The sequence below is a fragment of the Limulus polyphemus genome, unplaced genomic scaffold (assembly GCF_000517525.1).
Source record: "Limulus polyphemus unplaced genomic scaffold, Limulus_polyphemus-2.1.2 Scaffold1074, whole genome shotgun sequence".
Taxonomy (NCBI): Eukaryota; Metazoa; Arthropoda; class Merostomata; order Xiphosura; family Limulidae; genus Limulus; species Limulus polyphemus.
This window is the reverse complement of record NW_013666684.1, coordinates 59,722-87,034: the sequence shown is the minus strand read 5'-3', so window position 1 is coordinate 87,034 and position 27,313 is coordinate 59,722. Positions and strand designations below refer to the sequence as shown.

Below are 27,313 nucleotides of genomic sequence, written 5' to 3'. Positions count from 1 at the left end.
AGAATATTTGAATTATAAGCAGGTTCATTTGAACAAGATGATCTTTAACCAAAATTTCTGATATATTTTAGTGTATCCACAAAACTAAATTAATAAAAAATTTAAAGCTTTTGTTTTTCCCCCTCAAGCATAAAACTTAGTAAGCTTTGCTATCAGACAGGAATCTATTTTCAACAATTTAACTGGAATTAACACAAATTGTTGAAAATAATTTTGTGTATTTATTTGTTTTGATGTTTGTCTGTAAAAACACCCATTTTTATTATTGAGTTATAAAAACAGTGATGCTATTAACATAGAACATTTGATATTATACGTTTTTATGAAGAATAAAATGGACCGGCATGGCCAGGTGGTTAGGGAGCTCGACTCGCAATCTGAGTGTCGCGGGGTCCCATTCCACCAAACATGCTCACCCTTTTAGCTGTGGGGGCATTATAATGTGATGGTCAATCCCACTATTCGTTGGTAAAAGAGTAGCCCAAGAGTTGGCGGTGATGACTAGCTGCCTTCCCTCTAGTTTCTCACTGCTAAATTAGAGATGGTTAACACAGATAGCTCTGATGATGACAAAACCTTGTCGAAACGTTGTACATTTGCTTTTATGTTAAACTTTTATTAAAGTTTTTCTTCATTATCCATTCAAGCCGTCTTCAACCATTATTTGTCTCAAAGTTGGTTCCTCGTCATCGAATTCAAAACAGATAGCCCTCGTGTAGCTTTGCACGAAATTCAAAACAAACAAAGAATAAATAGTGTATTCAATACACATACGTTTTTTTGCTTTTCAAAGTTAATCTTGTAACATTTCTGATCCATGATTCTGCATAGAATGGCATTATGTCCCATGTAAACTGCAGTATCATTGTCAGGCCCAGCAGTCAAATGGTAAAAAGCAAATTAGCAACTTCTGTTATAAAATTTCTCTTCTTAAAATGTTAGCCTTTGCTGTCACTGGTGAAAGAATTTTTTTTTTTCATTGTGATATTTTGTGATAGGAGATCAGTTTTGAAGGTCAAAAACTTGTTCACTTCCCAGCTTGTATGTTGCTGTGTAGTTTTTCAGTATAATCGTTCTGATAATTGCATGTGTGTGTATTTACGTAACATTTGAGAAGACATTAGGATTTCATTATTGATTTACAGTTTATTTCACAAGCAGAAATAGTGTACAAAAGTACATGAAAATTAACTGTTTCATCTATTTTGAGGCCATAATGAAATTAATAAACAGTTCAGAATTTACTAAGTTATTATCATCTATGAGCAGTACTGGATTAATGCATAGGCCATCTAAGCCCGGGCCCCACAAGTAAAAAAATGATGGTTCCTAAAATTAGCAGAACCTAGGCAAGAGTGAGTTATTATCACAATTATTTCCAAATATTACATGAACCTAGTGCCCCACTAAACCTTAATCCAGCCCTGTCTTTGAGACTTTCAACATCAATTTAATATTTGGGAAATTGTATGTACATAGATGCATTATTTCAGATGTATTAGATTCAATTATCTTATATAAAATAGCCTATATCAGCTAATTTTTAATTTTGCTGTAGCATGAGAACTTTTAATCATTTCCTTGGAGTATCTTTCTAGGCTAGATACTGTGGTTTTGTTTCAATTCTTTTCCCAAATCAACTGTACAAAAGTACCTGAAGTAAAAGCTTCTTTCTATTTGTTTACAGTACTTCCATGTACACGTAGCTCAAGTTAAAAAGTGCAGTTAAAAACAGCAACAACAAAATCCTGTCTTAAGTTGTAAAGTCACTGCAGGCTTGTTTTATAAAATACATTGGAGAGAAATGTTTAGTAAATTATTCATTTTCTAACTATTTCATCCTACAGCCCTATACTGTGAAATATGTAAAATATAAACTAATTTCTTAAGTCATTAACTTTCATCACTATAAAAAAAGGCCTGTAGTTGAAAGCTAAGAAAGTTTCTCTTTTTTTTTTTTTTTGAGATATGTTTACTGCCTGTTTCACAAGCATCTTTTTGGCTTAGTTTCAAGTTCTGATGTGCATATGTAATTGAAAAAATTCAACACTATACCCAAAATTATTTCAAGCTTCAACATACACACATATTTTTGTTAAAAGTATTGGGTTATTTGTACAAACAGACAAATGAGTAATCATTTTAAATTCTTTATATCTTGCCTTTTTTGGACACTTTCAAAAATTCCTGTTTTGTGGAATACTTGTGGAAAGAACTGGTTAATATATTGATAGTATTAATTATTCTGCAAAAGTTCTCATATTATGTAACGATTTATAAAGAAGCTGTTCACAGGTAAAATTTCTTGCTAAGTGAATGTCTGTCTAATCTTGTTTTAAACCAAGTTAATTGAATTGGTCATTGTTATCATAAACACACACACAAGCTTTGTTTGATGAGCAACCAGCCAGATACAATATTGTTTGCCTAATAATATGTCACCATCAGTACTTGTTTGTTAAGATAAAACACAAACTGGTTGGCTCCTAACCAGTGGCCTTTGGGTTGTTGCTACAAAACTAATTCTATTACGGTTATTCAAACTTCACAAGGAGAAGTGGAATAATGTATGGTTGAACTTCGTGTAGAAACCTAGCTAAAACTATTTTGTAATGTATATATGATATTATTATTTTAATTTAAGTGCACAGTGGCTTGTTGTAGCATGAAACACTATATTTTTGCAATTCTTTCATATACTTAGGCATCTTCTAGCTCAAACCCTACTGCTGGACCCTCAACAAGCAATGGTTATGTTAGTGGAGCCAATGTCTGTTTTCAACATGCTGCCAAGAATAGTACAGATCTTAAAGACACTATTGAATATGGGGTTTCAGCTCCCATTTTGATAAATGGTGTAACAATAGTCAAAAACTTCAATGAACCAATGTACAGACCAGAGCTTAGTGCATCAGAAAACCCCCATTACTATAATATTAACTGTGTATTGTTTCAAGCCCATCAACAGCGAATCCAAAGACTTGCAAAGATACCAAATGGTCATTTACACAGTTGTGATTTCTAATAATTGCATTAAGGAATAATATGTTTGTGACTTATTTTAACCTTTTCCAATGTATATGCCCATCTCAGTAAATATTTATTGCCTTTCTTAGAATTTTAAGACACTTTGTTTTTGTGAATTTTTGCGAGAGTAAAACTAGTTTAAAAAAAAAACAAACGAATGAGAGGTTTGACTTTATTCTTTTGGTGTAAAATCATTATAACTATATGTACATCCAGCTCAACAATTTAAAGTTCTTAATGATGACCAGTGTTGATACAGTATTTGTAGTTCCATGAAAGCTGTCCTTAGCGATGTAATTTTTATGTTAAAGAAGCTCCAACATTCCTTATCGTTCAGGTTTTACCTTTTAACACTCACACCCATATTCATCTACTGTTAGTTTACCAACAACACACTGTATATTCATAGTGTAAAAATAAAAGTAGTGCTACTTCTTTATTGATTTAAAAATATATTGTTCATTTATCAATTCCAGAACTAACTCATACGAGTGTGAGCAATGGCTAATTTTACAATGTATGTTAAGTTTGAAACTATTTTATCTAAGATAAGTCAGTTTGGCTTTTTACAACATGTACTTATGTCTGTTGTGCTTAGCAACATATGACAGTAAACTACTGTACATCATTTAATTCCTGAAAATATCGCAAGTATTCAGAAACTTTCAGCTACATTTCTTTGTCACAAATATTAAAAACATTAAATTACATTTTTCTTTTAAATCGGTACAACTGTTTTGAATTTTATAAACAGTTAAAAAAAAAAATTGAAAAAATGGCTGGTTAAGGAAAATCATTGTATTGGATTTTTTCTTCTTTTCCATTTTATTCATGACCATTTTGTTACATTTCTAACTTACACCATTGTTTGTATTAAAATCTTAAATGACTAGCTACATGAAAAAGCTGATGTAATACAATTTAATCTTCTGTCAACCTCACATTAATATTAGATGTATGAGAGATTCTTTTATTGAATAAGTAAATCTCAACTGTTATTTAATGTATCATGCTTTTTTTCATATTCTCTTCAGTAGTATGTTGTTTCTACTTATTAAGCAGTATGAAAAGTTTCAATTAATTGACATAAATGGATAATTTTGGTCAAAAGGTTTTAGTGCAAGAGGATTAGGCTTTAATATTGAGTACTGTATAATATAAAATAATTTTGATTTTTATTAAAATAGCTATAGAGAAGGAACTTTATGTAGATAATTTTTGTTGGCTTCATTACCTTTTCCTTTAAATTGTTGGAAAACTGCCTAACAGACATTTCTATCTACCTCAATGTCTTTTTTTAAATATTGTCAGTTATGTCTATAGTATCGGTACTTCTGTGGATAGTGTGATGGAAATTTTGATTTTAGATGATAAATTTTGACTTTTTAAATTAATTGTATAATTCAAAAAACTTTTAAGACTTGATATTTAAATGCTTGTTTGCTATAAATTCAGTATGAGTAGTAAACAAATTTCTTATGAGTGAAATAGACTTGTGTTTTTTCATTTGTGTATAAATATATATTTTTGTTTACATATATATATTTGGCCTGAAATAGAAGCACCATAATATTGCTGGTGGTTCGAGTAATGATGTGATTCAGACATAGTTTTTAAGTAAGATCATTCTCCATGTAGTTTTTTTCTTTATAAGAGCTCACAGTTCAATGTCAGATGCAATATTCTTGAGAAAGATCATTATAACAAGAAGCAATACAGAAGACACTTTTGAGTTATGCAACATATCCAGTGGTTGTTGCCAGGAGCAGTAAATGTATCCTTGCAAAGTTTTGTGCAATACTTTCAGTGTTGCAGAATAACATACCAACTTTTTTTCTTTTGTAAAAATGCAATACTGTTGCTCTTGCCAAGTTTTATGACTTCTGCAGTAATGTTTTGGCATCACAGATTAACAACTTTTTTGAGATATCTCCCAATTTTACTATTGTTCATCAGTTGTTTGGCATCACAAGGAGTAGAGCTATAGAAAATCTTAGTACTTTATAAACTTTGTATTACTATTATACTAAATATTGCATAAATCCCTTTTGAGATTTAGTTTCAGTATTGCAGGGAGTTCCACAAAAAGAGTTTTGAATTGTGTGTATTCTCTCATAATACTATTGAAAAGAACATTGCACAAGACATCTTTCATTGGTATGTTGGTTCCAGTCTCTCTATTATTGACAATACTGCAAGCTTCCAATTGTTCAAGGCCCGGCATGGCCAGGTGTTTAGGGCGCTTGACTCTCAATCTGAGGGTCGCAGGTTCAAATTCCCATCCCACCAAACATGCTCGCCCTTTCAGCCGTGGGGGCATTATAATGTGACAGTCAATCCCACTATTTGTTGGTAAAAGAGTAGCCCAAGAGTTGGCAGTGGGTGGTGATGACTAGCTGCCTTCCCTCTAGTCTAGTCCCTCTAAATTAGGGACAGCTAGCACAGATAGCCCTCGTGTAGCTTTGCGCGAATTTCATAACAAACCAGTTGTTCAAATCATACAACTAATTATTTTTTAGTGCATATAATTTTTTCTTTGTTTAAATTCATTGTGCATTTGTAATTTTAAAATACAATAGTTCTATAAAGATCACATAATACCATACCATAGCTCTGTGTACATTACAAAGTTAACAGTCACTGAAGAATGTAAATAATGTTCCTCTTTCCTGAACTTATATATTCCACTGCTAGTCCAAGCACTTGTGTATTTAAATAAATAAATAGTATGAAAGCTACTAAGCTATTGCTTGGTAACTTTCCAATCCTATATTTTCTCAGTTACCTTGGGTTTGTTCTCTTCCAAGCCCCTCACTTTAACAAGGTCACCTATGTAGGTATAATGGATTGAAACAGGTTGCACTTGGCATCATTTCCAATTTTGTGGTAAGTACAATTTTTTTTAGCTAATATGTTTAACACAGACAGTTTTCCTACTGTTCATATAGTTTCAAAAAGAATATTATGTAAATTGATCTTATAAATTAATATAATAGCTATGGATTATGTATAACCGTCTTTATCCTTGCCTTACGTAATCTAATACAAACCTAACCATTCCATTTCCATGGTTATCATTTCATTCAACTCCACTAAAAGTTGTACTGGGTGAGTCGTTTACAACAATGTAGTCATTGACTCTTGTATAGATTGCATAATTAACACATTCAATATAGGATATAAAAATCATTCTTTTTTCTGATCTTGAATACTCTGATGCTAATCCAAGCACAGTACAGATTTCTGGTATTTCTAAATTCTGTGCTAACTTATTTTAAATTATTCCTTTCTGGTCACATTTGGTTTATAAGCCACCCCCAACTCTAGCTGTTAAGCACACTTTCTTTAGCATGGTCACCCCCAAATGCTATGGTAGATTAAAATGGGTAGAAAAAATAGACCAGATGCGCTAGTGGTCATATGTTTACACCAATTGTACTACTAGTCCAAGGATGTCTAGCTGGAACTTGCCACATGCTAAATAAGACATAAGTTTGTACATGTTTCTGTAATTTATAATATTAGCTAGATTAATATATAATAAATTTCTTAAGTAGTAATTTTAGAAGCTTAAAGATTGGATCTCTAGTTTTTATGAAGAAACAATGCATGATTGATGAGGTGTTTAAGAGTGAATGTAATGTATGTTGGTATTGTATCAGACAAAGTACAGCCATATTTGTGAGTTCAAGTTTGAAAGTAACAATTATAGGAATATAATAAAAGTCATAAAACATAATAATGGATATAGATATCGTTAAATACAACATTAATAAGATGTTCCACTAAATTTAGACTCTTTTTTTTTTTGAGAAATGGAATGTAACATTAATACATGTTAGAAAAAATTGTGCATAATATTAGTGAGGTTTATGTTTATTCTGTCATTTTTTTCTGAATAATTTTTACTTGTTGTTTTGCCTTTTATTTTTTTCATGTCTATTGTGTTTTCTTGCATGACAGCTTTGATTATAGTCAAATGCCTGTTTGGATTTTCCATGAAACATGAGTATGTGTACAAAATGCTAGATCAATAATTGAAGTGGGAATAATGAAGATGCGTGAAAACAATTATGATTTTCCATTCTACACTAAAATTTATTTTGTGCTGAAATATAATAATAGATTATAAAAGAACTTTTGTTCCCTTAATAGGCTATCAAAGAGAGAAATAAAAAATTTTAGCTCATTTCCAAATAAAGCTCAGCACAGAAGGGGTCAATAAAACCATGCTGGCTTCTAGCAGTAATGTCTTTTTTCAATAAAGCTTCCCATATCTGGTGTGCCCTGGATGTTACTTAGGAGAAACATTTCCATACAATCCTCATGCCTTTTTTTGATGTTGGAACTATGTATTATATCAATGTTCTTTTCATCTGCAGTCCCTTCACATCTGTATACATTGTTTTTGATGTGGTATGCAGGTTCAAAAATACATCATTTATAACAGCATATATAAAAGAGCGTCTGAAGCCTAATGCTGGTAATTTTTCAAGTATTCACATCAAGATTCTTAGATGATAGTTTTGTTGGAGCCACATAACTTCCATATACCTTGGTGGATTTTTCTTCAAGACATTAATTTAGACTTCCATAATGGTAGATAGTGTTTGGGTTACTTTGCACTTTCTATGGATAAATTACACTGTATTAATACTTTTCAGGACAGAAGTGTGATCCCCACTGTATGCACCTTTTTAAAAATTGTACTATATAAAAACTTTGTAGGATAGAGGTATAATCCCTACTTTATGCACCTTTTGTTTTATTATGGAGGCATAAGAAGAACCATTTTCAGTACAAGCAGTGATGTATCTAATTTCGAACTACCACACACAATCAAATGAAGATATTAAATAAAAGATAGTTTCTCGTATGATAGTGATTAACTGTTTAAATATTCAATTAAAGGACAATTGTAATATTCTATATATGACAAGGCAAAAAAACGTTGTTATAAAATTTCAGTTCATTATTATGAAAACCAGACATCTAACAATCAGTCAAGTAATCTGAAATGCAAACGAGTATTTATATAGTGGTCTCAATTCTAACTTTGAAGTGAATTGCAGAGTTACAACTGTTCAAAGAAGACATTTGATCTTCTATTCGTGTAGAGAGCCAACCAATCCAGAGAGACTATTATAATTAACAAATTACAGAACTCTTCCAGATCAAAGGTAAGTGTTGTTCTTACACCTTGACAACGAGCCATTCAGAACACAAGCAGATGATCAGAGTCTGTCAATTCTGACTGAAGATTGAATCAGAAGTTCAGAGTAAGCGGTTAGAAACAGACTTTACAAAGGAGGCCTATGTCAGGTACCAAAGCATAAACAATGCTGCAGTGGTGGTGACAGCTTGTGGAGCAATATTTCTTTATAGATGACACTTCACCAGTAACTGACAGGTTTGTACTTACTTGGAAGAACTTAAAACCATATCTACCTAATTTTCATAAATGATGCAAATGCTGGTAATACTGATTATAAATACAGCAGTAAAATATTAAAATGTATATTCTGTGCAGAGTGAATTACTTGTATTTTACTTTTACTTTGATCTATACTTTAGTTAGTTTCTGTACCTTTATGTATTTCATATAATATCTATTACTTTATCATTAATTAGTCAATCAGCTTACAGCTGTCAGTGGGCATTTGTTATATGTGATTTCGCATCTTCATAATTCATAGTATGTAAGTTAAACATGGATTATGGCCAATATAATCAATCTAATATCCCTTAACTGGAGTCAGGACCACTTGTACCAGCATGTGGTTACATTAATGATACAATCCACAGGGTATAGAGAACAAGATGTTCATCAGGGCTTGGTCATGTAGGCCATATATTCTGTATTTGTAGAAAATATGTTTTTGTGCTGGGGTTCAATTAAATATTTAGAAAAATAACTTGGTTAGAAATTTGGAATCTGAAAGTAAAGTTTCCATAGAGAAGAATCTCACATTTCCTTTTTTTATTGATTGTGAAAAAGCATTTATAATAAACTAATGGCAAAAAAGTTACATTTTAATGAAACAACAATTAAACAGTCAGATTACTACATTTCTGTATTTAAGGGCCAGTGCAGTGTTTTCCAAATATTTTTTTTATTTGGGGGGCGTCTTTTGTCGAGAGAACCCAAAAATAACGACAACCTGTTTTTAATAACTTTTTTAATTGCAAAAGTGGTTGAAAATGAGTGAGACAAAAAAGTCTTTGAGAGCAAAGTGATACTTTTGTTAGGTTATCGTCTCCAACTCTTCATAAATAAAATGTTGATTTCATTATTACTCTAATATCAAGGAGGTGTAGCTATTTAAAGTTTGGAAAACACTGGGCTAGTGGCACGGTGCTGAGAATAAAATTTAAACTGTGAATGCTACATTTACAAGATAAATCAAAATCCAACAAAATTATGATACATATGAATTATGTTTTTAATACAAACCTCCAGTCCTAACACTTCACATTACTGTTAGTCAGGGGACATTCTATCTTGAAACTTCTTGGCTCACCAGTTTCCCAAAGTAAGACTTTTTTGTTTTTCACACTCAAGTTTAATGTCGTATTTTACTAGACATTAATTAACAGTACACAACATAAGACAAAAGCTGAAACTAGCACACAATAACTTGTTTATTGAGCACACAGAAATACCCTTTGAATGAAGAATGAGCCAGCCCAAAGCAAGACACAGATCTGCATGTTGGTAAGTTACACTAAGAATAATATATTTTAAATGTTTTGAAATTATTCAGGGGGAGAAGGTGGACTATAGATAAACTTACTGTAGTGTTGTCTGTCTTACCAATCCTTCTAGCTGTGTAATGTACAGTTGTTTACTGTTAGCTTATATGTAACATTTTTTAAAGAAGCAATTGTTCATAATGTATGCTTGTGTTACATACACCATCAATGCACGAGCAACAACTTAAGACTTATCAAATCTGAGGACATGAATGCTTATTCTTAATTCTAATCATGGCTAAATATTAAAATGAATGTTACTATGCTACTCTCTGTTTAGTCCTTATAAAAAATCTCTTACAAAACAATTTTCACCTTAAAAAATTAAGTTCTGAAGGCATCCTAGTACAAGAATGGCTTTCTCTTGGAAAATGTTTTAAGTTGTACCATTTGGAAATAAGTTATAAATTGACTGTCTTGAAGTAATTCATCGACATTTGCACACTCGGAAAATAATATAAAAAAAGTAATGTAAGCATTTAACTCTTATAAATGACAAACCACATCTTCCAGATTTTCAGTAATAACCAGTGCATTTATTATCATTAGACTAACCAGTAAAGTTAAAACTTTTAATGTTCATCCAATTTGTGAACCTTTATATAAACAAAAATTAATGGTATCCAATATAGTTATGGTCTTTAGTAAAATGCCTGATCTAATTTATATTAGTCCTGGATACATTATTTATTAGGTAACTTAAAGATCTTATAAAAGTTTAAAAAATGTATTTGATAAGGCTAGTATCAGGCCCTTCTGTAATCAGTCATAATGACTGGAAGACATTTTCTCAGTTATCAGCTTATCTGATAAAACTATTAGTATGTTTTACACTAAGTGACCTGTACTTTCTTTAAATAACAAAGGGTATATTTTAATAATTATTTTTGTCACAAGTTAAGTGTATGTTTCATGAGTTTGGGGTTCAAATATACTATAATATCATACACTTTTTCTTAAAATCTTACATTCTACCGAGACAAAGTAAGATCAAATTTATACAGCAACTCATTCTATGCTTCTATTTCTACATTTTCACTGACACTTCTTCAACAAAGTAATTGTTTGTAAAAGAAGTAAAAATCTGTCCTTTCTCTGAAATGATTCCATTCAAACTTTTCCTGGGTGTATGTCATTTTTTTCAACTAATTTGTATTGTGAACGAAACAAATTTATTTTGAATTTAGCAAGTCATCTAAATACAAAAGGAGAACAAACAAGGCACTGATATTAGACAGTCTCTTCTTCATTAATAATTTTTTTTATCCTTAGAAAAAAATTTCTAAAAGCTATTTTTCTCTCTCGTAGTACCTTATTTATTTTTCCTGATAATTTTTAACAAATGACAATTTGTTGCAGGTTAGTATAAACTGTGTTCTGTAATAAATTCTACCAGGTTTTCCTTGACATTTCTATGCATGAGTGCAACATCTCATGTACAATATCATAACTTTATCTTCATCAAAATGCTATAGGATCTAGCTTCTTAAGTTATGAAAGCCCTACAGACAATGGTAGTACAACCATTATATTTGTGACCAAGTGGCAGTTGTTAATAACAAAACAAGTATTCAACAACCAACAGAGCAGGAAATAACCTGTGCAATTAGGCCAGAGTAAAATAAAAAACAGTAAAATTTAAACAAGCTGTAGAATATTTAAAAAACTTAGAGCAGAGAGCAATGTTTCTTTTTCTTTGGCTTTGGTTGTGGACAAAGCACAGCTCGAATGGCCTCATCAAACACATTTTTCAATCCTTTTTGTGTTAGAGCTGAGCACTCAAGGTATTTTACTGCCCCTATTTCTTTGGCCATGGCCAGACCTTGAGGGTAGGTAATTGGTGCCAGTTTACGATCTTTTAACTTGTCAATGGTCTCCTTATCTTCCCGCAAGTCTAACTTAGTACCAACCAAAATAATAGGAGTATTTGGACAGTGGTGACTCACTTCAGGGTACCACTGAGATAGAGAGGAAATTTTAAATGAAACATACACTCACATTAGATAGTACACCAAAATATATTTTTTTTATTAGAAAAAATATTTTAACATACTAGAAAACATGGACTCAATTTCTGTACCTTTAAAACCTATTTTTGCATGAAAATTATGAATATTGTAATATTGAACAATTTCAGAACTAGCAATAATTAGACATATCTGTTAAATCGGGCAGTTAGTTGGAGATTAAAAATTTGTGAAAATAGTAGTTTTTTTATTTGTTTTATATAAATGTTAATATATATTTAGCATTTATCAAAAAATATAAAATTGTTCTTTTTCTATTTGGCTTCATACCATGCAAAACTGTTTGTACGAGCTAACTTAAAAAGTATCAATAAAAACAAGCTTTCTTATCTATTTCAACAACTTTATAGTTACAGTCACATTTCTCAATTTTAAACAATGAGTGCATAATTAAAATCTGTTTGATCATCATGCAAAGTTTTGTCTGTATTTTAAAGTGTTTCCCTGTTAAACTTTTTAAGACAACAATCAACAGTGTAAGTTTTTGGCCTGCCATATTGTCATTATCCTCTTTATTTAATGTTCTCATGTACCTAAATTTTTGCTTTTATTTTAAGCAAGAAAGAAAAAAATTTTGAATAAATCATAATGGAATTTTACATCTTCAACCTTGTTTATAGGAAGAAGGGTATCAGCTCTTAGAACAATATAACAACTAGTTTGTTTTTTCCAAAACTTCTTGTACAAACTATGTTCAGGGAATAATTAAATTCAGTAATGGAAACTAGCAAGCAATTTGAAGAAAAAAAAAGGCAAAAATATATGTGTGATTAATAAAGGAATATTGTAAGTTTTTTGAATGCTATTTTATAACATATATTGGTAGCAACAGTTAGTGTTTGTATTACACTTAAATTTTAAAAGTAGCCCCACCATTCCAAAATTACAACTACACATAATTTCCAATATTTATTAATATGTACACTGGGTTAAAAAGTATCAAACATTCTTATGATTTCAAAATTCAGAAAAAATGATGGACAGTTTTACGTTCAAAATGAAGCAATAGTCATAAACATTTGTAGGTAATGAGTAATTAATTTAAACAAATTCCATGGCTTGTAAAAAAAATGCTAGTTTTTATACATCTGTATGTGTATGCAAGAACATTAACTTACCTTTGCTCTGACATTTTCAAAAGATGCAGGATTTACTAGAGAGAAACAGATGAGGAAAACATCCTGCAAGAAAAACATTTATTTGCCATTTGTACAGCTGTTTTATACAAGCCAAGTTGTTGATAACCAAGAAAATGTTAGATTTTAATGCTATTTTCTTGATTATGGAGCATCTTTTTTTTTTATGCATGAAAATGGACATACTGTAGAAAACAAAACTGAAACCCACCAATCAGTATCAATCAGGACAAATAACCTTTTATTAGGGTACATTTAACAGTCACAGCTTGAATAAACTTCTATACAGTTACAGTTTTACATAGTTTAGAGTAAGACACTTCAAGGTACTACTGAAAACAATCCACCAAAACACACATAAGATTAATAGTTTTTCCCTTCCTCATGTGTGACTCGTTGTTGATGCATGTAACAGTAGCATATGGGTATTTTGTTATCTCTGTGTATATTTTACTTCTCTCTGAAGATCAAAAGCTAAGATTCCCTGTTTTACTTCCCCCTTCTTTCTTGTTCTTTATCAGCTTATATTTATTGAAGTGATGTTTAGACATACCTTTTAATGCATAAGTCTTAATTACAACCTTTCCAGCTTTTTTTAAACTATACATCATCTAGTAATGTAAGTTGTAAGTACTCTTCATTTTTATTTTGAGTAAAATAAACCATTTGCACATCTGAACCAGTGTATTCTTGCTTACATTTTACGGAACAACCCACTTCAACAATATAAAGCTAAAAATACCATCTGATACAGTGAAAACATTTTTGTTTTCATTTTAAATTAAATTATTAATAGGTTCACATATTTGTAATCCAACACTCTTCGGATCCATCCGAAGAGCATAGAGCCAGAACATGTTACATGCATTATGTCTATAGTGAGAGCTAGAAAAAACCTAAAGATGCAACATGTGTAATGTGGAAACTAGGCAAAGCCAAAAGTTATACCACAAACACAAAGTGTAAAATGGTTATTTCGTACTATTACAAATATTCTTCATGTATACACTGAACATCAAGCAAACTGGAAGGTATGATGTAGGCAGAAATGCCTAAAATGTGTCATAAACATTCACCTTTCTTATTGGGAAATAATTCATTTTACCATGGTTATGCAAAGAAAAAATAAAAGAAATATATGTGATAAGCAAATCAGATATGTAAAACTCAACTTTCATGTATGCTTCTTTTCTATTGTTGTTCCTGTATACATGAAATCTAAACCAAAATATCATACATTGTTGTTACGAATTTTGAAATCCCAAATGTCTGATTAAGTTTATATATGTGATGCCCGTCAAAATATACAGGTCTTGGAGGATTTTCGTTTTTGTATTGTAATTGAATATTTTAATATATTTATCATGCTTTGATACTTATATTTATCAGCTTCACGTGGAAAGGACTTTCTTTGTAATACCAAAGTTATTAGAAGAAAGTGCATTTCAACAACTTTTAAACAATACAATTTTTGTTCTTAAGGCAGGATGTTCAATCAAGCTAGTTTTCAAAGTCTGTTACTTGGATGGTGATGCTTATAGTATGACATTTGAAGGGATAAAAATGTCCAACTTTAATATCTTGAATTCAATTCTACATCTAGTTATGTACATGAATGTATCCATTGTAAAATAAGTTTTTAATTGTATGCATATAACTTTTACAACAACATGGAGATGCACAAAATTTAAAACATTATATTGTAAACTTTCTGTTGAACAAACTTGCCATTTCAAATTCCAAACATCATGTAAAAGTTACCAACATACTTCCAATAAAGGTGTAATGGTTATATAGCGACCATAATACAACCAAGTGCAGTAGTAAGTTACAATTACACATTTTACAACACGATTCCTTCCTAAGTAGTAAAATGCAGCATTCCACTTCAGGTAAGAACTGACTAGGATTTGTTTTGGGTACATCATTGTTTTCTTTGAAAACCTTAGCATCTCACTTGACAAAAGTGATGTACATTATGAAACACCAACAAAAGTTCAGGAAGCAACTCTAGTTACAAGTGATCTTGACATTATAAATGTTGCCCTTGAGTGATACTTACAGTCTGTGGGTAGGAAAGAGGTCGTAATCTATCATAATCTTCCTGGCCTGCTGTATCCCAAAGGCCCAGGTTAATTGGCTTTCCATCCACCATTACATTTGCTGAGTAGTTATCGAATCTAAGAATAGGGTGTCCAGAAATATTACAGTATAACATTTACAGTTTAAAACATGGTCTTGTGATATGATGGTAGTTACAAATACCAGTGTTTTATTAGTACATTACATGTACCTATATCATGAATCAATTCATATGTTATAACAATATAACACCAGTATCGTGTACAAGTACCAAGTGCTAATGCAAATTATGTTCTAATAATTCCAATACCAGACATGAGTGCACAGTAGGAACTTGTATTCTAATACTACAGTACCAAGTTAAAAGTGACCTAAAAATACTACTTGTCAATATGTGTTTTAACATAGCACTCGTATGGGAACCTTGAAAATCATGGAAAGGCAAAAATAAACCAAGTTTTAATTCATAAGTTAACTTATGAATTAAAATTTTAATCTTCCATGATTATTTTACAAAAATAATCACAAGTTTGTTACACAATTTTTAAAAAGTCTTGGGGGATCTAATGATGTAAACATTTTCTCATCAAATTTAAAATAAAACTTTTGATGGGTTGTGATTGGCCTGCTTTAGCAACTTGTCCAAACAACTTCCTTATGTTTACATTAGGCTCAGTCTTAGGTGACTGATAAAGGCTGCAAATATTTATTAGTTTATTAGTAAATAGGTCATTAGAGTTTTACAAGTTCACCAGCTTGCACATCTTTAGAAGGCTCAATCACTAACTAGTAAACAGAATCACTTCAGGGAATGTTTAGAAATTTAAGTTATTTAATATCACTTAAGTTCTGTTGTTTCTTATCAATTTGTGTAAAGAAAAAAGCCAGATCCCACCAAACAAATATATTAATTTCTATGTTACTTAAGGTACAGTAAATATATACGACTTGTTTCATCTTGTTGACCCCCCAATGGTGAAGAAGGTGCATGATTAAGAATTTTAAACATTATGTATATTTTTTCATTACTTTACTGTATAACAATATTACTTATCATAACACAATGTTGCAAAGAAGCAATACATTATATTGGAAAACTGTTGTTTTTCATCAAGTTAAGAAAGTATCTCTACTCACAATAGACTGAGCAGAAATCATTTATTTTATTATAAAGAGAAACACCAATGATATGACAAAGAGCATATTTACTTACTGGTCTTTTTGCACAACTAAAAGCTTTAAAATAAAAGGATGAAACTGATAGAAAAACCAAAATAAAATATGTAAGACAATATAAAATTCTAGCCATTTCAACACTGACAGAAACCCTTCTTATTAAACATCACAACCTTCATTTAAATAAAACAAACTCATTTCAGCTACATCTCTAACCACCCCACATATTTTTAAAGTCATTTACAAATTAATAGTTTGTTACTGTGAGGTAAGTTATGTTTCTCTCTGTTTTTGCTCACTGAAGTAAGTTTGAATACTTTCATTTGGCAAGTTTCATTAAGGTTACGAAAACTCACTTAAATTTTTTGTGTATAAGGTTCACATTTTTTTGGAAAAACAATCCCCACTCTGTACTGCTGCCTACTTCATTTGTGGGATAGATTTATATGTCCACACATTTATCAATCTATAAAATGTATTAACATGCAATATGTTTTATTGTACATTTTAACTATTATCTTCATTCTTGTCAGTATTTTAGTTTCATAGTGAAGATAGAATGTGTATATTTTGAAATTAAACTTACTGCTTTTATTATCATTGGTACTTCTCTTTCTTATGAAATGAGTACTCATTTTAAGTTCATTCCTGAAATCTCAGAATCTTGTTTTTAATTAACAGCTGGGTTTCAGCAACAAGAAAAATTAATTTCATCACTGAGACAGTAATTCGGTAAATTACAACTAGCTGAATTGTTAATGCTCCTATATGTAACATTATCTAAAGAATGGTACTACCTAAAAAGATGTGAGCAACTAATTTACACAAGGAAATACTAAAGATACACAGACATTTCCATATCTTTCTGCATTGTTACTACACAGTTTTGTTAAAATAGCTAACAATGACAAAACAAAAAATACTAGAAATATTAAATACAGAAATCTACTATTTTGAATGTTACTATGTGTACACTGATGTGAATTTGCTTGATAGTTCATTTAAAAACCATCAGTTCTTAACTAGGGGGTAACAAAAGAATGCTAGTAACTCATGTAACACTATTAGATGTGTGTCATGGCTTCTGTCAACTAAATGAATTAGGTTAAAAACCTGTTCAATTTTTTTTAATATGCACCATTCTACGTGTATTTTTTGCATGTAAACATAAGATCTTACATTTCAGGAAAAGAAAAATGTTAAATGACATTCCTTATCAATTAGATTTCACATTAAAAGTTATCTAATACAGAAGAACATTTAGAATATCATATACACACATTACTGCTTAACCCAAAAGGACTAACATTCTTACAGTTAGTACTAAATAAGTTGAAAGGAAATTCAGTTCACCCAGTATCAGCAACAATGAGAATCAATGATGTTAAGGCAAACTGCCACTGGGACTTGTACTATTTAAACTGCAAGAATTGAGTCTTACAATGTTAACTGCTCTGTTTTATAATCTACCAGTAATTCTTCATTACATTATTCTACATTATTTCTCACACTTTTTTTGAAAACAAAAATATTTACAGACTATTTTCAAAGGCTAATTTTTAAACATTAGATAACGTTTAACTGTCATAAAGTTAAGACCTTATGTAAAATTCACTACAGTAAAAGCCTACCTGCCAGTCTTTCTGAATCACAATAAAGCTGAATATGCCAAATCATCTTAATTTTTCATGATATAAACAATATTGATAAATAAAGTCTACAGACATATTATTGGAGTACATCTTGCTTATTCAACTCAGGAAAAGTTTTTCATGATTAATTTGGAACTTCTTATAAACAAGCCAGTATCCAAAATAAGGACCAAGTCTGATTAAATCAAGATCTCTACCAAATGAATGAAAAATAAGGAAATTCAAACTTATCTTTGTCTTCAGTATTTAGTCTTACATACTATTTGCATAAACTAAAAAATAAATACTTACACTGTAGGAATATATTCACCAGGGAAGGCATTAGTTGTGTAACTGATCAGAAGACATGTTTTACCAACAGCCCTGAAGAGGATGAGATTTCATTAAGCCTTTTACAGAAAGTAGATTGAATAAAGTAACATTCTTGTACTATTTATACAAAATCAAAGAACATAGTTTCTGTTTCAGAAAAAAAATAATAACTTATAGTATTTCCAAATATTTGTTTTTTGATGTATAAATTGAAATTTTGTTTTAGTAATAAAGTTTAAGCTATTTAACTGTACACCTATGCAAAGATTTGATAGTTTACAGCAATTAATATTTTAAAGCTTTTCTTTGATATATTTGTTAAACATCCAAACTAAGCAGTGATTTTAGTTTTCGAACATTTAAAAAAATACTTTCAGTTGATAATTTCTAACAAGGAATAACTTAAATGCTACACTTGGCATGGTAACTTCAAATGGTAATTGGCTTCTGCATTGATTTTATAAAACAAACACTACTTCATGTATAGTTTCTGTAAAATGACAATGACTTTAAACCATTTTACAGTAACATTCTAAGAGTAAGTTCAAATGTAACACTATCACATTTTGAAGTACTGGTTACAATATAACTTACAGAAAAATTATTATAAACATGGCCAAATCTTGTGCTATAATTAAAAGATTTGTTAGAGAAAATAGGGTAACTGTCAGAATTGACAGAATTTTGAAACGGCTGGAAGCATGATGTTAAACGTGATATTGTGTGCTTATCTAACTTTATTTGATATCATCAATTCTCAGTTTGTCCTATATGGCAAATCCATCAGCTGGAAATAATTGCAAATACGAAATAATGTATAATCTGGCAAAAGTTATTTTAATTTTTATATAAAAATTACTTTTATTAGCCTTAGTGATAAGCATATTTCACGCGTACGTACGTAACTTTTGATTATTTAGCACCAATGATGAAAGTTTTGTCACCTACATAAACACTGCGATAGCGTTTAACTACCTTGTGCGTGTGTTAATGTACTGACAATATATTGCTATACTGAAGTACCGGTACATCGTTCCTACGTAATACCCAGACGCTCTATTTCACCAGGCGCGTCCACACTAGCTGAAGATGAGAGACCCGTGGGATTTTACTGGCCTTACTGAAACACGTACTAAACTTCAGTTAAAAACTAAGTGCTTGTAACTACTAATAAATAAACTTTTCTTGTTTTGGTACGTTCGTTCGTCAAGTAAAATTAGGTTTCACAAAACTGAAACGCCAAACACCAGATTTTTTATGTAACTGTTTCAATAATAACTAAACTAAATGCCAAAGTGTGTGTGTGTGTGTGAACATTTAAACTCGCTTCATTATTTTCAAAGAACATCATCTACAACAATGAGTTGAAACATGATAAAAATAAGATAAACGCAGAAATGCGGTTCAAAGACCAGTTCCACCAATGGAACTGCGTGAAAACTGTTAAGTTGTATTTATCCATAGTTTTAATAAACTTAAATTTGTAACATCTTTTAAAATGGACAGGTAGCATGTCATTAAATAATATTTTTTTACTCTGCTTCCCTTACCCAAATTATATTAATCTACAATAGTAATTAATAAGAAGCCCAATCTACCATTTTATTCACCACTTGGCACTGAACTATGCTAGTTTCGGGAAATTTCTACCCGCCATCAGTAACCACAAGTAAGAGCAAATTGAAAGAACAAGGCTAGTTTTGTTTTTTTTTTTTGGGGGGGGGGCTGTGTATTAAATATAAATAAATATAATGTTTTTAGTTGTTTTTCAAAAGAAAACTAAAAACGCCATACATGTAGTACAGAAGTTTGATAAAAACAAACAAAAACCATCAACTCATAACACTACAGTTTATTATTTTATATCAAAAATTCATACGATAAGGATCTTAAAACAATCTATATTTACATAATGTGATCAATGACGGTGTATTGGTATTGAGTAACTGCAATATTTATACCGTAAAATACAAATTTCTAATTAAAATTTTTTTGTGCCTCTGAATTTCTGTGTTTGACTGCATCGGGTGCAAATCGGAATATTTATCTCTAGTCGATTGCATTCCAAGACGACTTATTTTCAGAGTTAAGACAATGAAACCACGAAATTTTGTACAATGTTTTTATTATCCAATACATTTGTAGTGCCAGAATGTCTTTGGAAACATTTTCGTAATCCGTTTACAACTTGCATGAACATTAAACGTCGTTTTATTGTTGTTTCGTGGAGGGGGGGGGGGTATTTTGTGAAACCAATAAAACACGTAGGCCTAAGTTAGCTGTGAATACGCAGTAGTCTAGTGCATGGTCTGTAGCAAAGTTCGTGTCAAATTCGAGAAACACGTAAGCAAACGAAGGAGATTCCGAATACATAATAGTTCGGAAACTGTTGCAGCATTGTATTTAATTTTCTGTGACCACCAAAAGTGCTAAAAATAAATTGTTAGCTTATTCACAATACACCATAGAATAGCAATAATTAGTTCTAAATTACGTTACACATAAATACAATTGAATAAAATGCAATAATATAATAGTACAGCACTACAGTAAACCTTCAATAAAATGTTTTTTACTGCGGTAATATACCGCTACTTGAAGTAGCACTGAGAAAAGTACTTAAGAATTACAACACTTTTTCTACATGCCATTACACTAGTAAACTATTATTGCAGAAATCACCGAGTTGTAGTTCAGTTTATGACTCATCAATCAACTATAATTTATAAAGCATCATCACTGTAGTTTTATTTCAATTCGTAAAGTATATATGATAAAAAAGGAAATTATCAGTTTGAAAAATGATGCTCCAAACACTTGTTCTATCACTTAATGAAGACTTTCTAATTGTTTCTAAACGAAAGGGTTTATAAATTGCAAAAATTCGTCGTGGCAATGTGGTCCCGGGGGAAAAAAAAGTCCCTTAAATCACCTTACATTTCATTATTATTAGCTTAGTTATAGTATCATGTGACCACACTAGTGCAGTCGCACTGAGTAAGAGCGAACACTCCTCAGAGGAATACAACTAGTACTAATGCAACAAGCTTCTCCAGATCTGCCTGCAAGGGGAATTATGATGAGAATGGGTACAATTTTGTTACAAATGTCGCCATATTTAGTTTAGAATATGGTCACAGGCTTATTTTTGCACTCAGTTTACAACAGTTGCCGTCTGTATTTTAGCTGGCTCATTTCACCCCTATCATCTGACTACATAAAATTAACATTTTGTAAAATAAGATCTGCGAAAAACGTGAGCGTCTACTGTTTACAAGTAGAAACTGTTTTTGTAATATTTCGTGCACAATTATTTTTATTTTGTTCACATCGTTTCACCAGGTTTACCTGACATCAGGTGAGATACAAGAAATATGGCTAACAGTACAACCGATAAAAAAAAACGTGTGTGAATAGAAAAACGCAATTCTTTCAAAATATTTAATTCATATTTTATCATTTGTTTTTCTAGTTTCCTGCCATTTGTTATATAGAACTGATTTCTGTTAAATTAAAAAGTAATAAATAGTAAATGAGACGTTTAAAATCACGTTTTAATGTTCATATATTATTTGTTAAGATATATATATAACCCACACGTAAGTTACAAAATCGTATGCATTTATTATCTTTCGAACACTGCTACGTAATTTTCAACTGTATTTCAACTACTGAAATATTCTCACCCACTTGCTTTACATGTCTGTTTTATCAGAAGCATAAATATACTGTGACGGATAACCCATTGACATGGAGGCCTCTAAATCTGTCAGAGGTCCCATATAAACACATGGATTCAACGTCTGATTATGTGACATATAAATGCACACTGAAATTGAAAAAAAAACCTTCAGTTAATAACGACATCGTTATATTAAACAGTTCCGTATCTCCAAACTCTCAGCAACTGGGTTAAAAACAATCTGCGTGATGAGTAACCTTTACGTGTTACAGAACTCTCATGTCAAAGTATTCTGACCTTACGTTCTGAAATAATATTGCAATTAGCTTTAGTTGTGATCATGATACACTGTACACGTTGTTTATAGGAACACTTCTAGCATTGTTTTAATTAAAGTCCATGAATTCCCCAAGTTTAAAATAGCAAGTAAAAGTAACACACTCAAGCATTGTTTTAATCAAAGTCCATGATTTCCCAAGGTTAAAATAGCAAGTAAAAGTAACACACTCAAGGTTGTTTTAATTAAAGTCCACGATTTCCCCAAGTTTAAAATAGCAAGTAAAAGTAACACACTCAAGCATTGTTTTAATTAAAGTCCATGATTTCCCAAGGTTAAAACAGCAAGTAAAAGTAACACACTCAAGCATTGTTTTAATTAAAGTCCACGATTTCCCTAAGTTTAAAAGAGCAAGTAAAAGCAACACACTCAAGCATTGTTTTAATCAAAGTCCATGATTTCTTCATGAAATAAACTTTTTTCTGCCTCACTACTGGCACTTCAGACTAAATTATGGGTAAATCTTGGGGAAAAGCCAATGAAATTACAGCAATGGGAATACCTCACAATTTTTGAATTGCTCAATCCTACTATCGGTGGTAACCACACGAGTCCTACATAATACTAGGAAAACATATTACAGTAACATTTTTGGCCTCAATTAGTCTCGGAAGTTATTATTCATAATAGTTGTTCCACTATTACTATGTTTTTTCAAAGTTTTATACTCAGTCCAGCTCATAAGAGCTTTATTGTGGTTTGCCTGTTACTCATAATGAAGACTATTTATTATTAACTGTAATTATTATTGTAGAATTTTAGCAGCCCTTCTGGTAGAAGTTATTATATATTATCAGAAATATTCAAATAATGGATACAGCATAAATAATATCATTATGATTTCTACTGTTGACCAGGCTTTTGGATTATTCAGTAAAATAATAATTATGCTAATGATAGAGTTTTCTTGAAATTAAAGAGTTCTACAGTTAGAGTAAGCAACATTCACCAGTTGGCCCATCTTCTCAAGAAACCACATTTTAGCAGAAATTCCACTTAGTACTAATTTCATATATCTATATTCACAACACTGAACTGGCTGGCTGGCAGTAACAGAAAATTGACTAATTTGTGCACTGATTACTCATTAATTGGCCAGTAACCTCAATAATCCAATATATTCTAACTCATTTTTTTTATATACATGGCTCAAATTATTCCCTAAACTTTCAAAAAGATTATAGTCATTAAGGCCACACCTGTAATGTCATATTAAACTTTCTTCTGGCTAAACAATAACACAAGTTTCCAGAATCATCTAGATTAAAAACAAAGCCTACAATAACAGGTGTCAAAGATATTTCATTCCACCACCTCATATCTAAATCCACTGTGGGCAATGTGCTGAAAAAATAAAAGCCATTGGATGTGCTAACATTAATATTGGCTGAGTTTGCACGTAAAGAAAAAAAAAAGGTCCACCTTTCAAAAGTGCTTGAGTTATAGGGTAATATATCTTTGTGTACTACTGGCTAAGGTCAATCACTTCTCAGTTCTTGCAAATTTTGAAACATGTTTTGGAAAAGAAACCACACAGTTGATTTCAAGAGATTTTAATGAAACGTTATAGAGAAATTTGTTGGAATTTCATCAAAGCATTCCCAATTTGCCACTTATGTATAACTTTTTTGTTATGTTAATACCAGAAAAGTACTTCATGGACAATATCACGTGTACCCATTACAAATGTAACATGTACTCTCTAAAACAAGAGCTGTAAAAAAATATAAAGTTTCCAAGAATGTTAAAATGAATTGTATTTTTTTTAAACTGTAATTGACCCCCTTTTTTCAAGATACAGTAAAGTGAGGTGTTTTAAATGTTCAGTAAACATGGCACAGCTGTTTATATTATCAAACATACTTGTCTTTGAATGTTTAATTTTTACACAAGAAAATAGCATATTAAACTGTACATGAAATACTTGCCAAGAAAAATCACTACCATAGCTCCACTCTTAAATATATGGATTTTACTCCATGCATTTCCTGCTGAAGAACATGTACATAGCAAGTTTAAATGTGCATGTTCATTATGTATATGCATGTTTTTAGCCATTTCATTACTTCTATAACATATAAAATTCAAATAAAGTAACATGCATAATGCCCTCTAAATAGAGTAAAAGAGAGTGTGAAAAATATCTATAATGTGTTTTGGGTATTATTTTTTCCCATTTGATGTAGATATATGTTAGCTCTTATTATTTGAAAACAATAATTTTCCAACTCTAAAATATTCTACATATCTTGATATTAATGATAAACAAATGAAGACATATATAGTTTACTACAACCACAAGAAATCATTGTATCACTATATGCATTTACAGCAAACATCACTTCACTATTAGTCAGGTCACCCGACACACTTCAGATAAACATGCCATTTTTTGCTAGTTTCTTTAAAAACTGGTGTTAATGTGAATCTAAGAATTCATGTTCCATTTCTGCAAAACTGTATTCTACACTTTCTTGTCATGGAAGTACTATAAAAGTGAGAGTTAAATCCAAATATTCATTCAGACAAGAGTAACAGTGAAGGCACACCTCACATGATTGACAGGCACTCTCACTGTAAAAAAAAGGGATGTTCTGTGCTTGAGGTGTCGCTGAGATGCCATTGGAAAAGATCAATGTCTATTTCTAATCGGTATTCCCCAATTTACAGGAATCATTTCCACAAGAATGTGTGTGCAAATCAGTAGGTAAATAGGGCAAGAGGAACTTGGTTGTTCCCTTGACTGACATTCTGTATTAAGACTACATTCATAAAAAAATAGAGAAATTTTAAAAAGTTATATTAAGTGAGGGAGTAGGAAGAAAACATTAGTATGCCTGCATACTACAATAATACTACTTATACATGGCTGACTAATTGCTTTTCATTTATCAGTTCAAAATCAGATAAAAAACTATGCAGAGACAGGCCTTATGCATCTTTGCAAAAAATTATAAAAACAAACTAACATTTTACCCCAATAAGTAGTCTAACAATTAGACTGAGATTTTTCTTTTTTCACTTTTTATTGTGACATTCACTTACCTAAAAGTCTAATTACTTTGCTTTCACTATTTGGCATTCTTCTGTGCCTATTACAGTTCATAATTTATATTATGTAGGTGGAAATATTATACAAAACAAATTTTGACAATTTATACATGCAAATTTGCATTATGATGCAAAGTAACAAACTTGACGTTAGAATATCAAATGATAAATATTGCAAAATTATGCTTTGTTTGGTGACTTAAATTATGTAAGTTACAAAAGCATGCAAGATTTTAACAGTAAAGCACACTGCCAGATACTGAAAGCAAGGTAGTTAGTGTTATACTCTGAAGCATGCCAATGTTTCATTAATAAGATTAAAACCTCTGAGCCTAATGGTTAAGACTACTCAATGAGATGCTTCTAGAGATTAGTATTAATACCAGAAGCATAAAATAATTAGGTGATGCATTAAAATAATAATCAACTATAAGCAAAACAGGGATGATAATGATACAGTCAAATATGCTGACAAAATACCAGACTGAAACCATATTATCAATGGAATAATATTCCATGAAATTACACAATAAAACGTTATACTAACTACATTATTAACCAGCTGACACAGTGAGAAGGCCTGCCATATAATTTTGCACAAAACATAGTACACTGGTTAAATTTAACCCGTGAAGTAACAGTAGTATGCCGTTAATAGTAGTAATACTAATAGTAATGCATCTTTACTGTATACATTTCCAATTGTTATATAACTCTTAAATCCGAGACTTTACAATCGCAGTATAATCGCTAGTATTATTACTAAGCTAATAATAATATTACTATTAGTAAGTAAAAGAAAACCAACTCACCCGTCCCCCACGACTACACACTTTATTGCTTGCATTCTTTTTCACACTGTCACAGATCTTCCCACTCGAATTTCAGTATTAGTTTATCACTAAGCTTATATCAATGCCACTTGTTACTAATATTAGGTTCTTCGAGTTCAATTTGATAAAGCGGTAACCTAAATCTGCCTTTAATAGCTTAAATTTTAACTGCAAAATATAAACTAGTTCAACTTCAAGTTCAAATACACGTCTTCAGTGTTTTGCAACCTTAATTTTATATTTTAGGTCTTTCGTTTTGTTAAAAAAAAAACAAGTCATTGGACCCAATTTTCAAAATCTAATTTTAATCTTTTAACAGAACTATTATAACAAAGATAATATATTCTCCAGATTAATTTACTTTAGTTTCGAACTTGTCCACACTCTTCACAATTTCAAAAGTACCCCTATACATACATGACTGACAGTGACACGTAACATACGTTGGGCCTAACTATGGTAAATTAATAAAACTTTTGTAGTTAGTAAGTTACCAAAACTGCAAAAGTCCAAAGGCAGACTTAGTTGAGAAATAGTTTAGTCACTTGTAAAAATGGTTCGAATAATATTGTAAGTCTGATGAAACATTAATTTAAAACTAAACAAAACAATATTTATCTTTTTCTCCGTTACAAAACTTTTCTTTCACAATTAATTGAATAATAAATTCCTCTAGTACTACTATCCGAGTAACCCACAAGTAATAAAAATTGGCTACTCAGACTAGGTTTAGCTAAACTGAACAAGAAAACAACTGTACCGCCACCTGCAGTGCATGCAAGTTCTTTTATGATATTATAAAGTTGAGACTGAGGATGTTGAAATAGAGCGTAACAAATAACCAAAAATGTCTTTTTTATATATTTAATCATCTTATAATTATATTAATTACTTATCGATTATAATCTGAAAATATCCTATAAAATATTATGATCATGTTTTCAACCTTTATTAATATGTGTATTTTATAGATGTTTGAATGTGTCTATTTACATTTTTCACCGTTATTATTACTAATTTATTCAAAGCGCAACCATTTGCAGATCAATGGTTTGCTGTCGCAACATCTCAGAACGAGGCGATGTTCTTTGATAGATTTTCACATGTATAGTCAAATTCGAACATTGTTCTCTGTTAAAAGATCTTTATTTATTGTCAAAAAGGTTCCAAAAAGTGCCGAAAATTGGTATGATTCGAGCACTGCTCTATAATGAGAAAATTGTTATTGAATCTCACTCATAATGA

At 30.8% G+C, this 27,313-nt stretch overlaps 2 protein-coding genes across 2 annotated transcripts in view; one reads left to right on the top strand and one right to left on the bottom strand.

The window, feature by feature from the left end:
* The window catches only part of LOC106462014, a 15,416-nt gene extending 11,938 nt beyond the window's left edge, over window positions 1-3,478 (top strand). Inside the window, exon 4 of the mRNA XM_013921882.2 lies at window positions 2,705-3,478. Coding sequence (XP_013777336.1) covers window positions 2,705-3,025 — 321 coding nt within the window. The 3' untranslated portion in view covers window positions 3,026-3,478. The remainder of the gene's footprint in view (window positions 1-2,704) is intronic.
* Window positions 3,479-9,601: 6,123 nt separating this feature from the next.
* Window positions 9,602-26,814, bottom strand: LOC106462013 (ras-related protein Rac1-like). The gene is made up of 5 exons (XM_013921881.2): window positions 26,048-26,814; window positions 18,145-18,216; window positions 15,006-15,123; window positions 12,926-12,988; window positions 9,602-11,738 (listed from the first exon to the last, which is right to left on the bottom strand). The coding sequence occupies exons 1-5, from the start codon at window positions 26,080-26,082 to the stop codon at window positions 11,448-11,450; spliced, it is 579 nt and encodes a 192-aa protein (XP_013777335.1). The 5' UTR covers window positions 26,083-26,814; the 3' UTR covers window positions 9,602-11,447.
* Window positions 26,815-27,313: the final 499 nt, after the last annotated feature.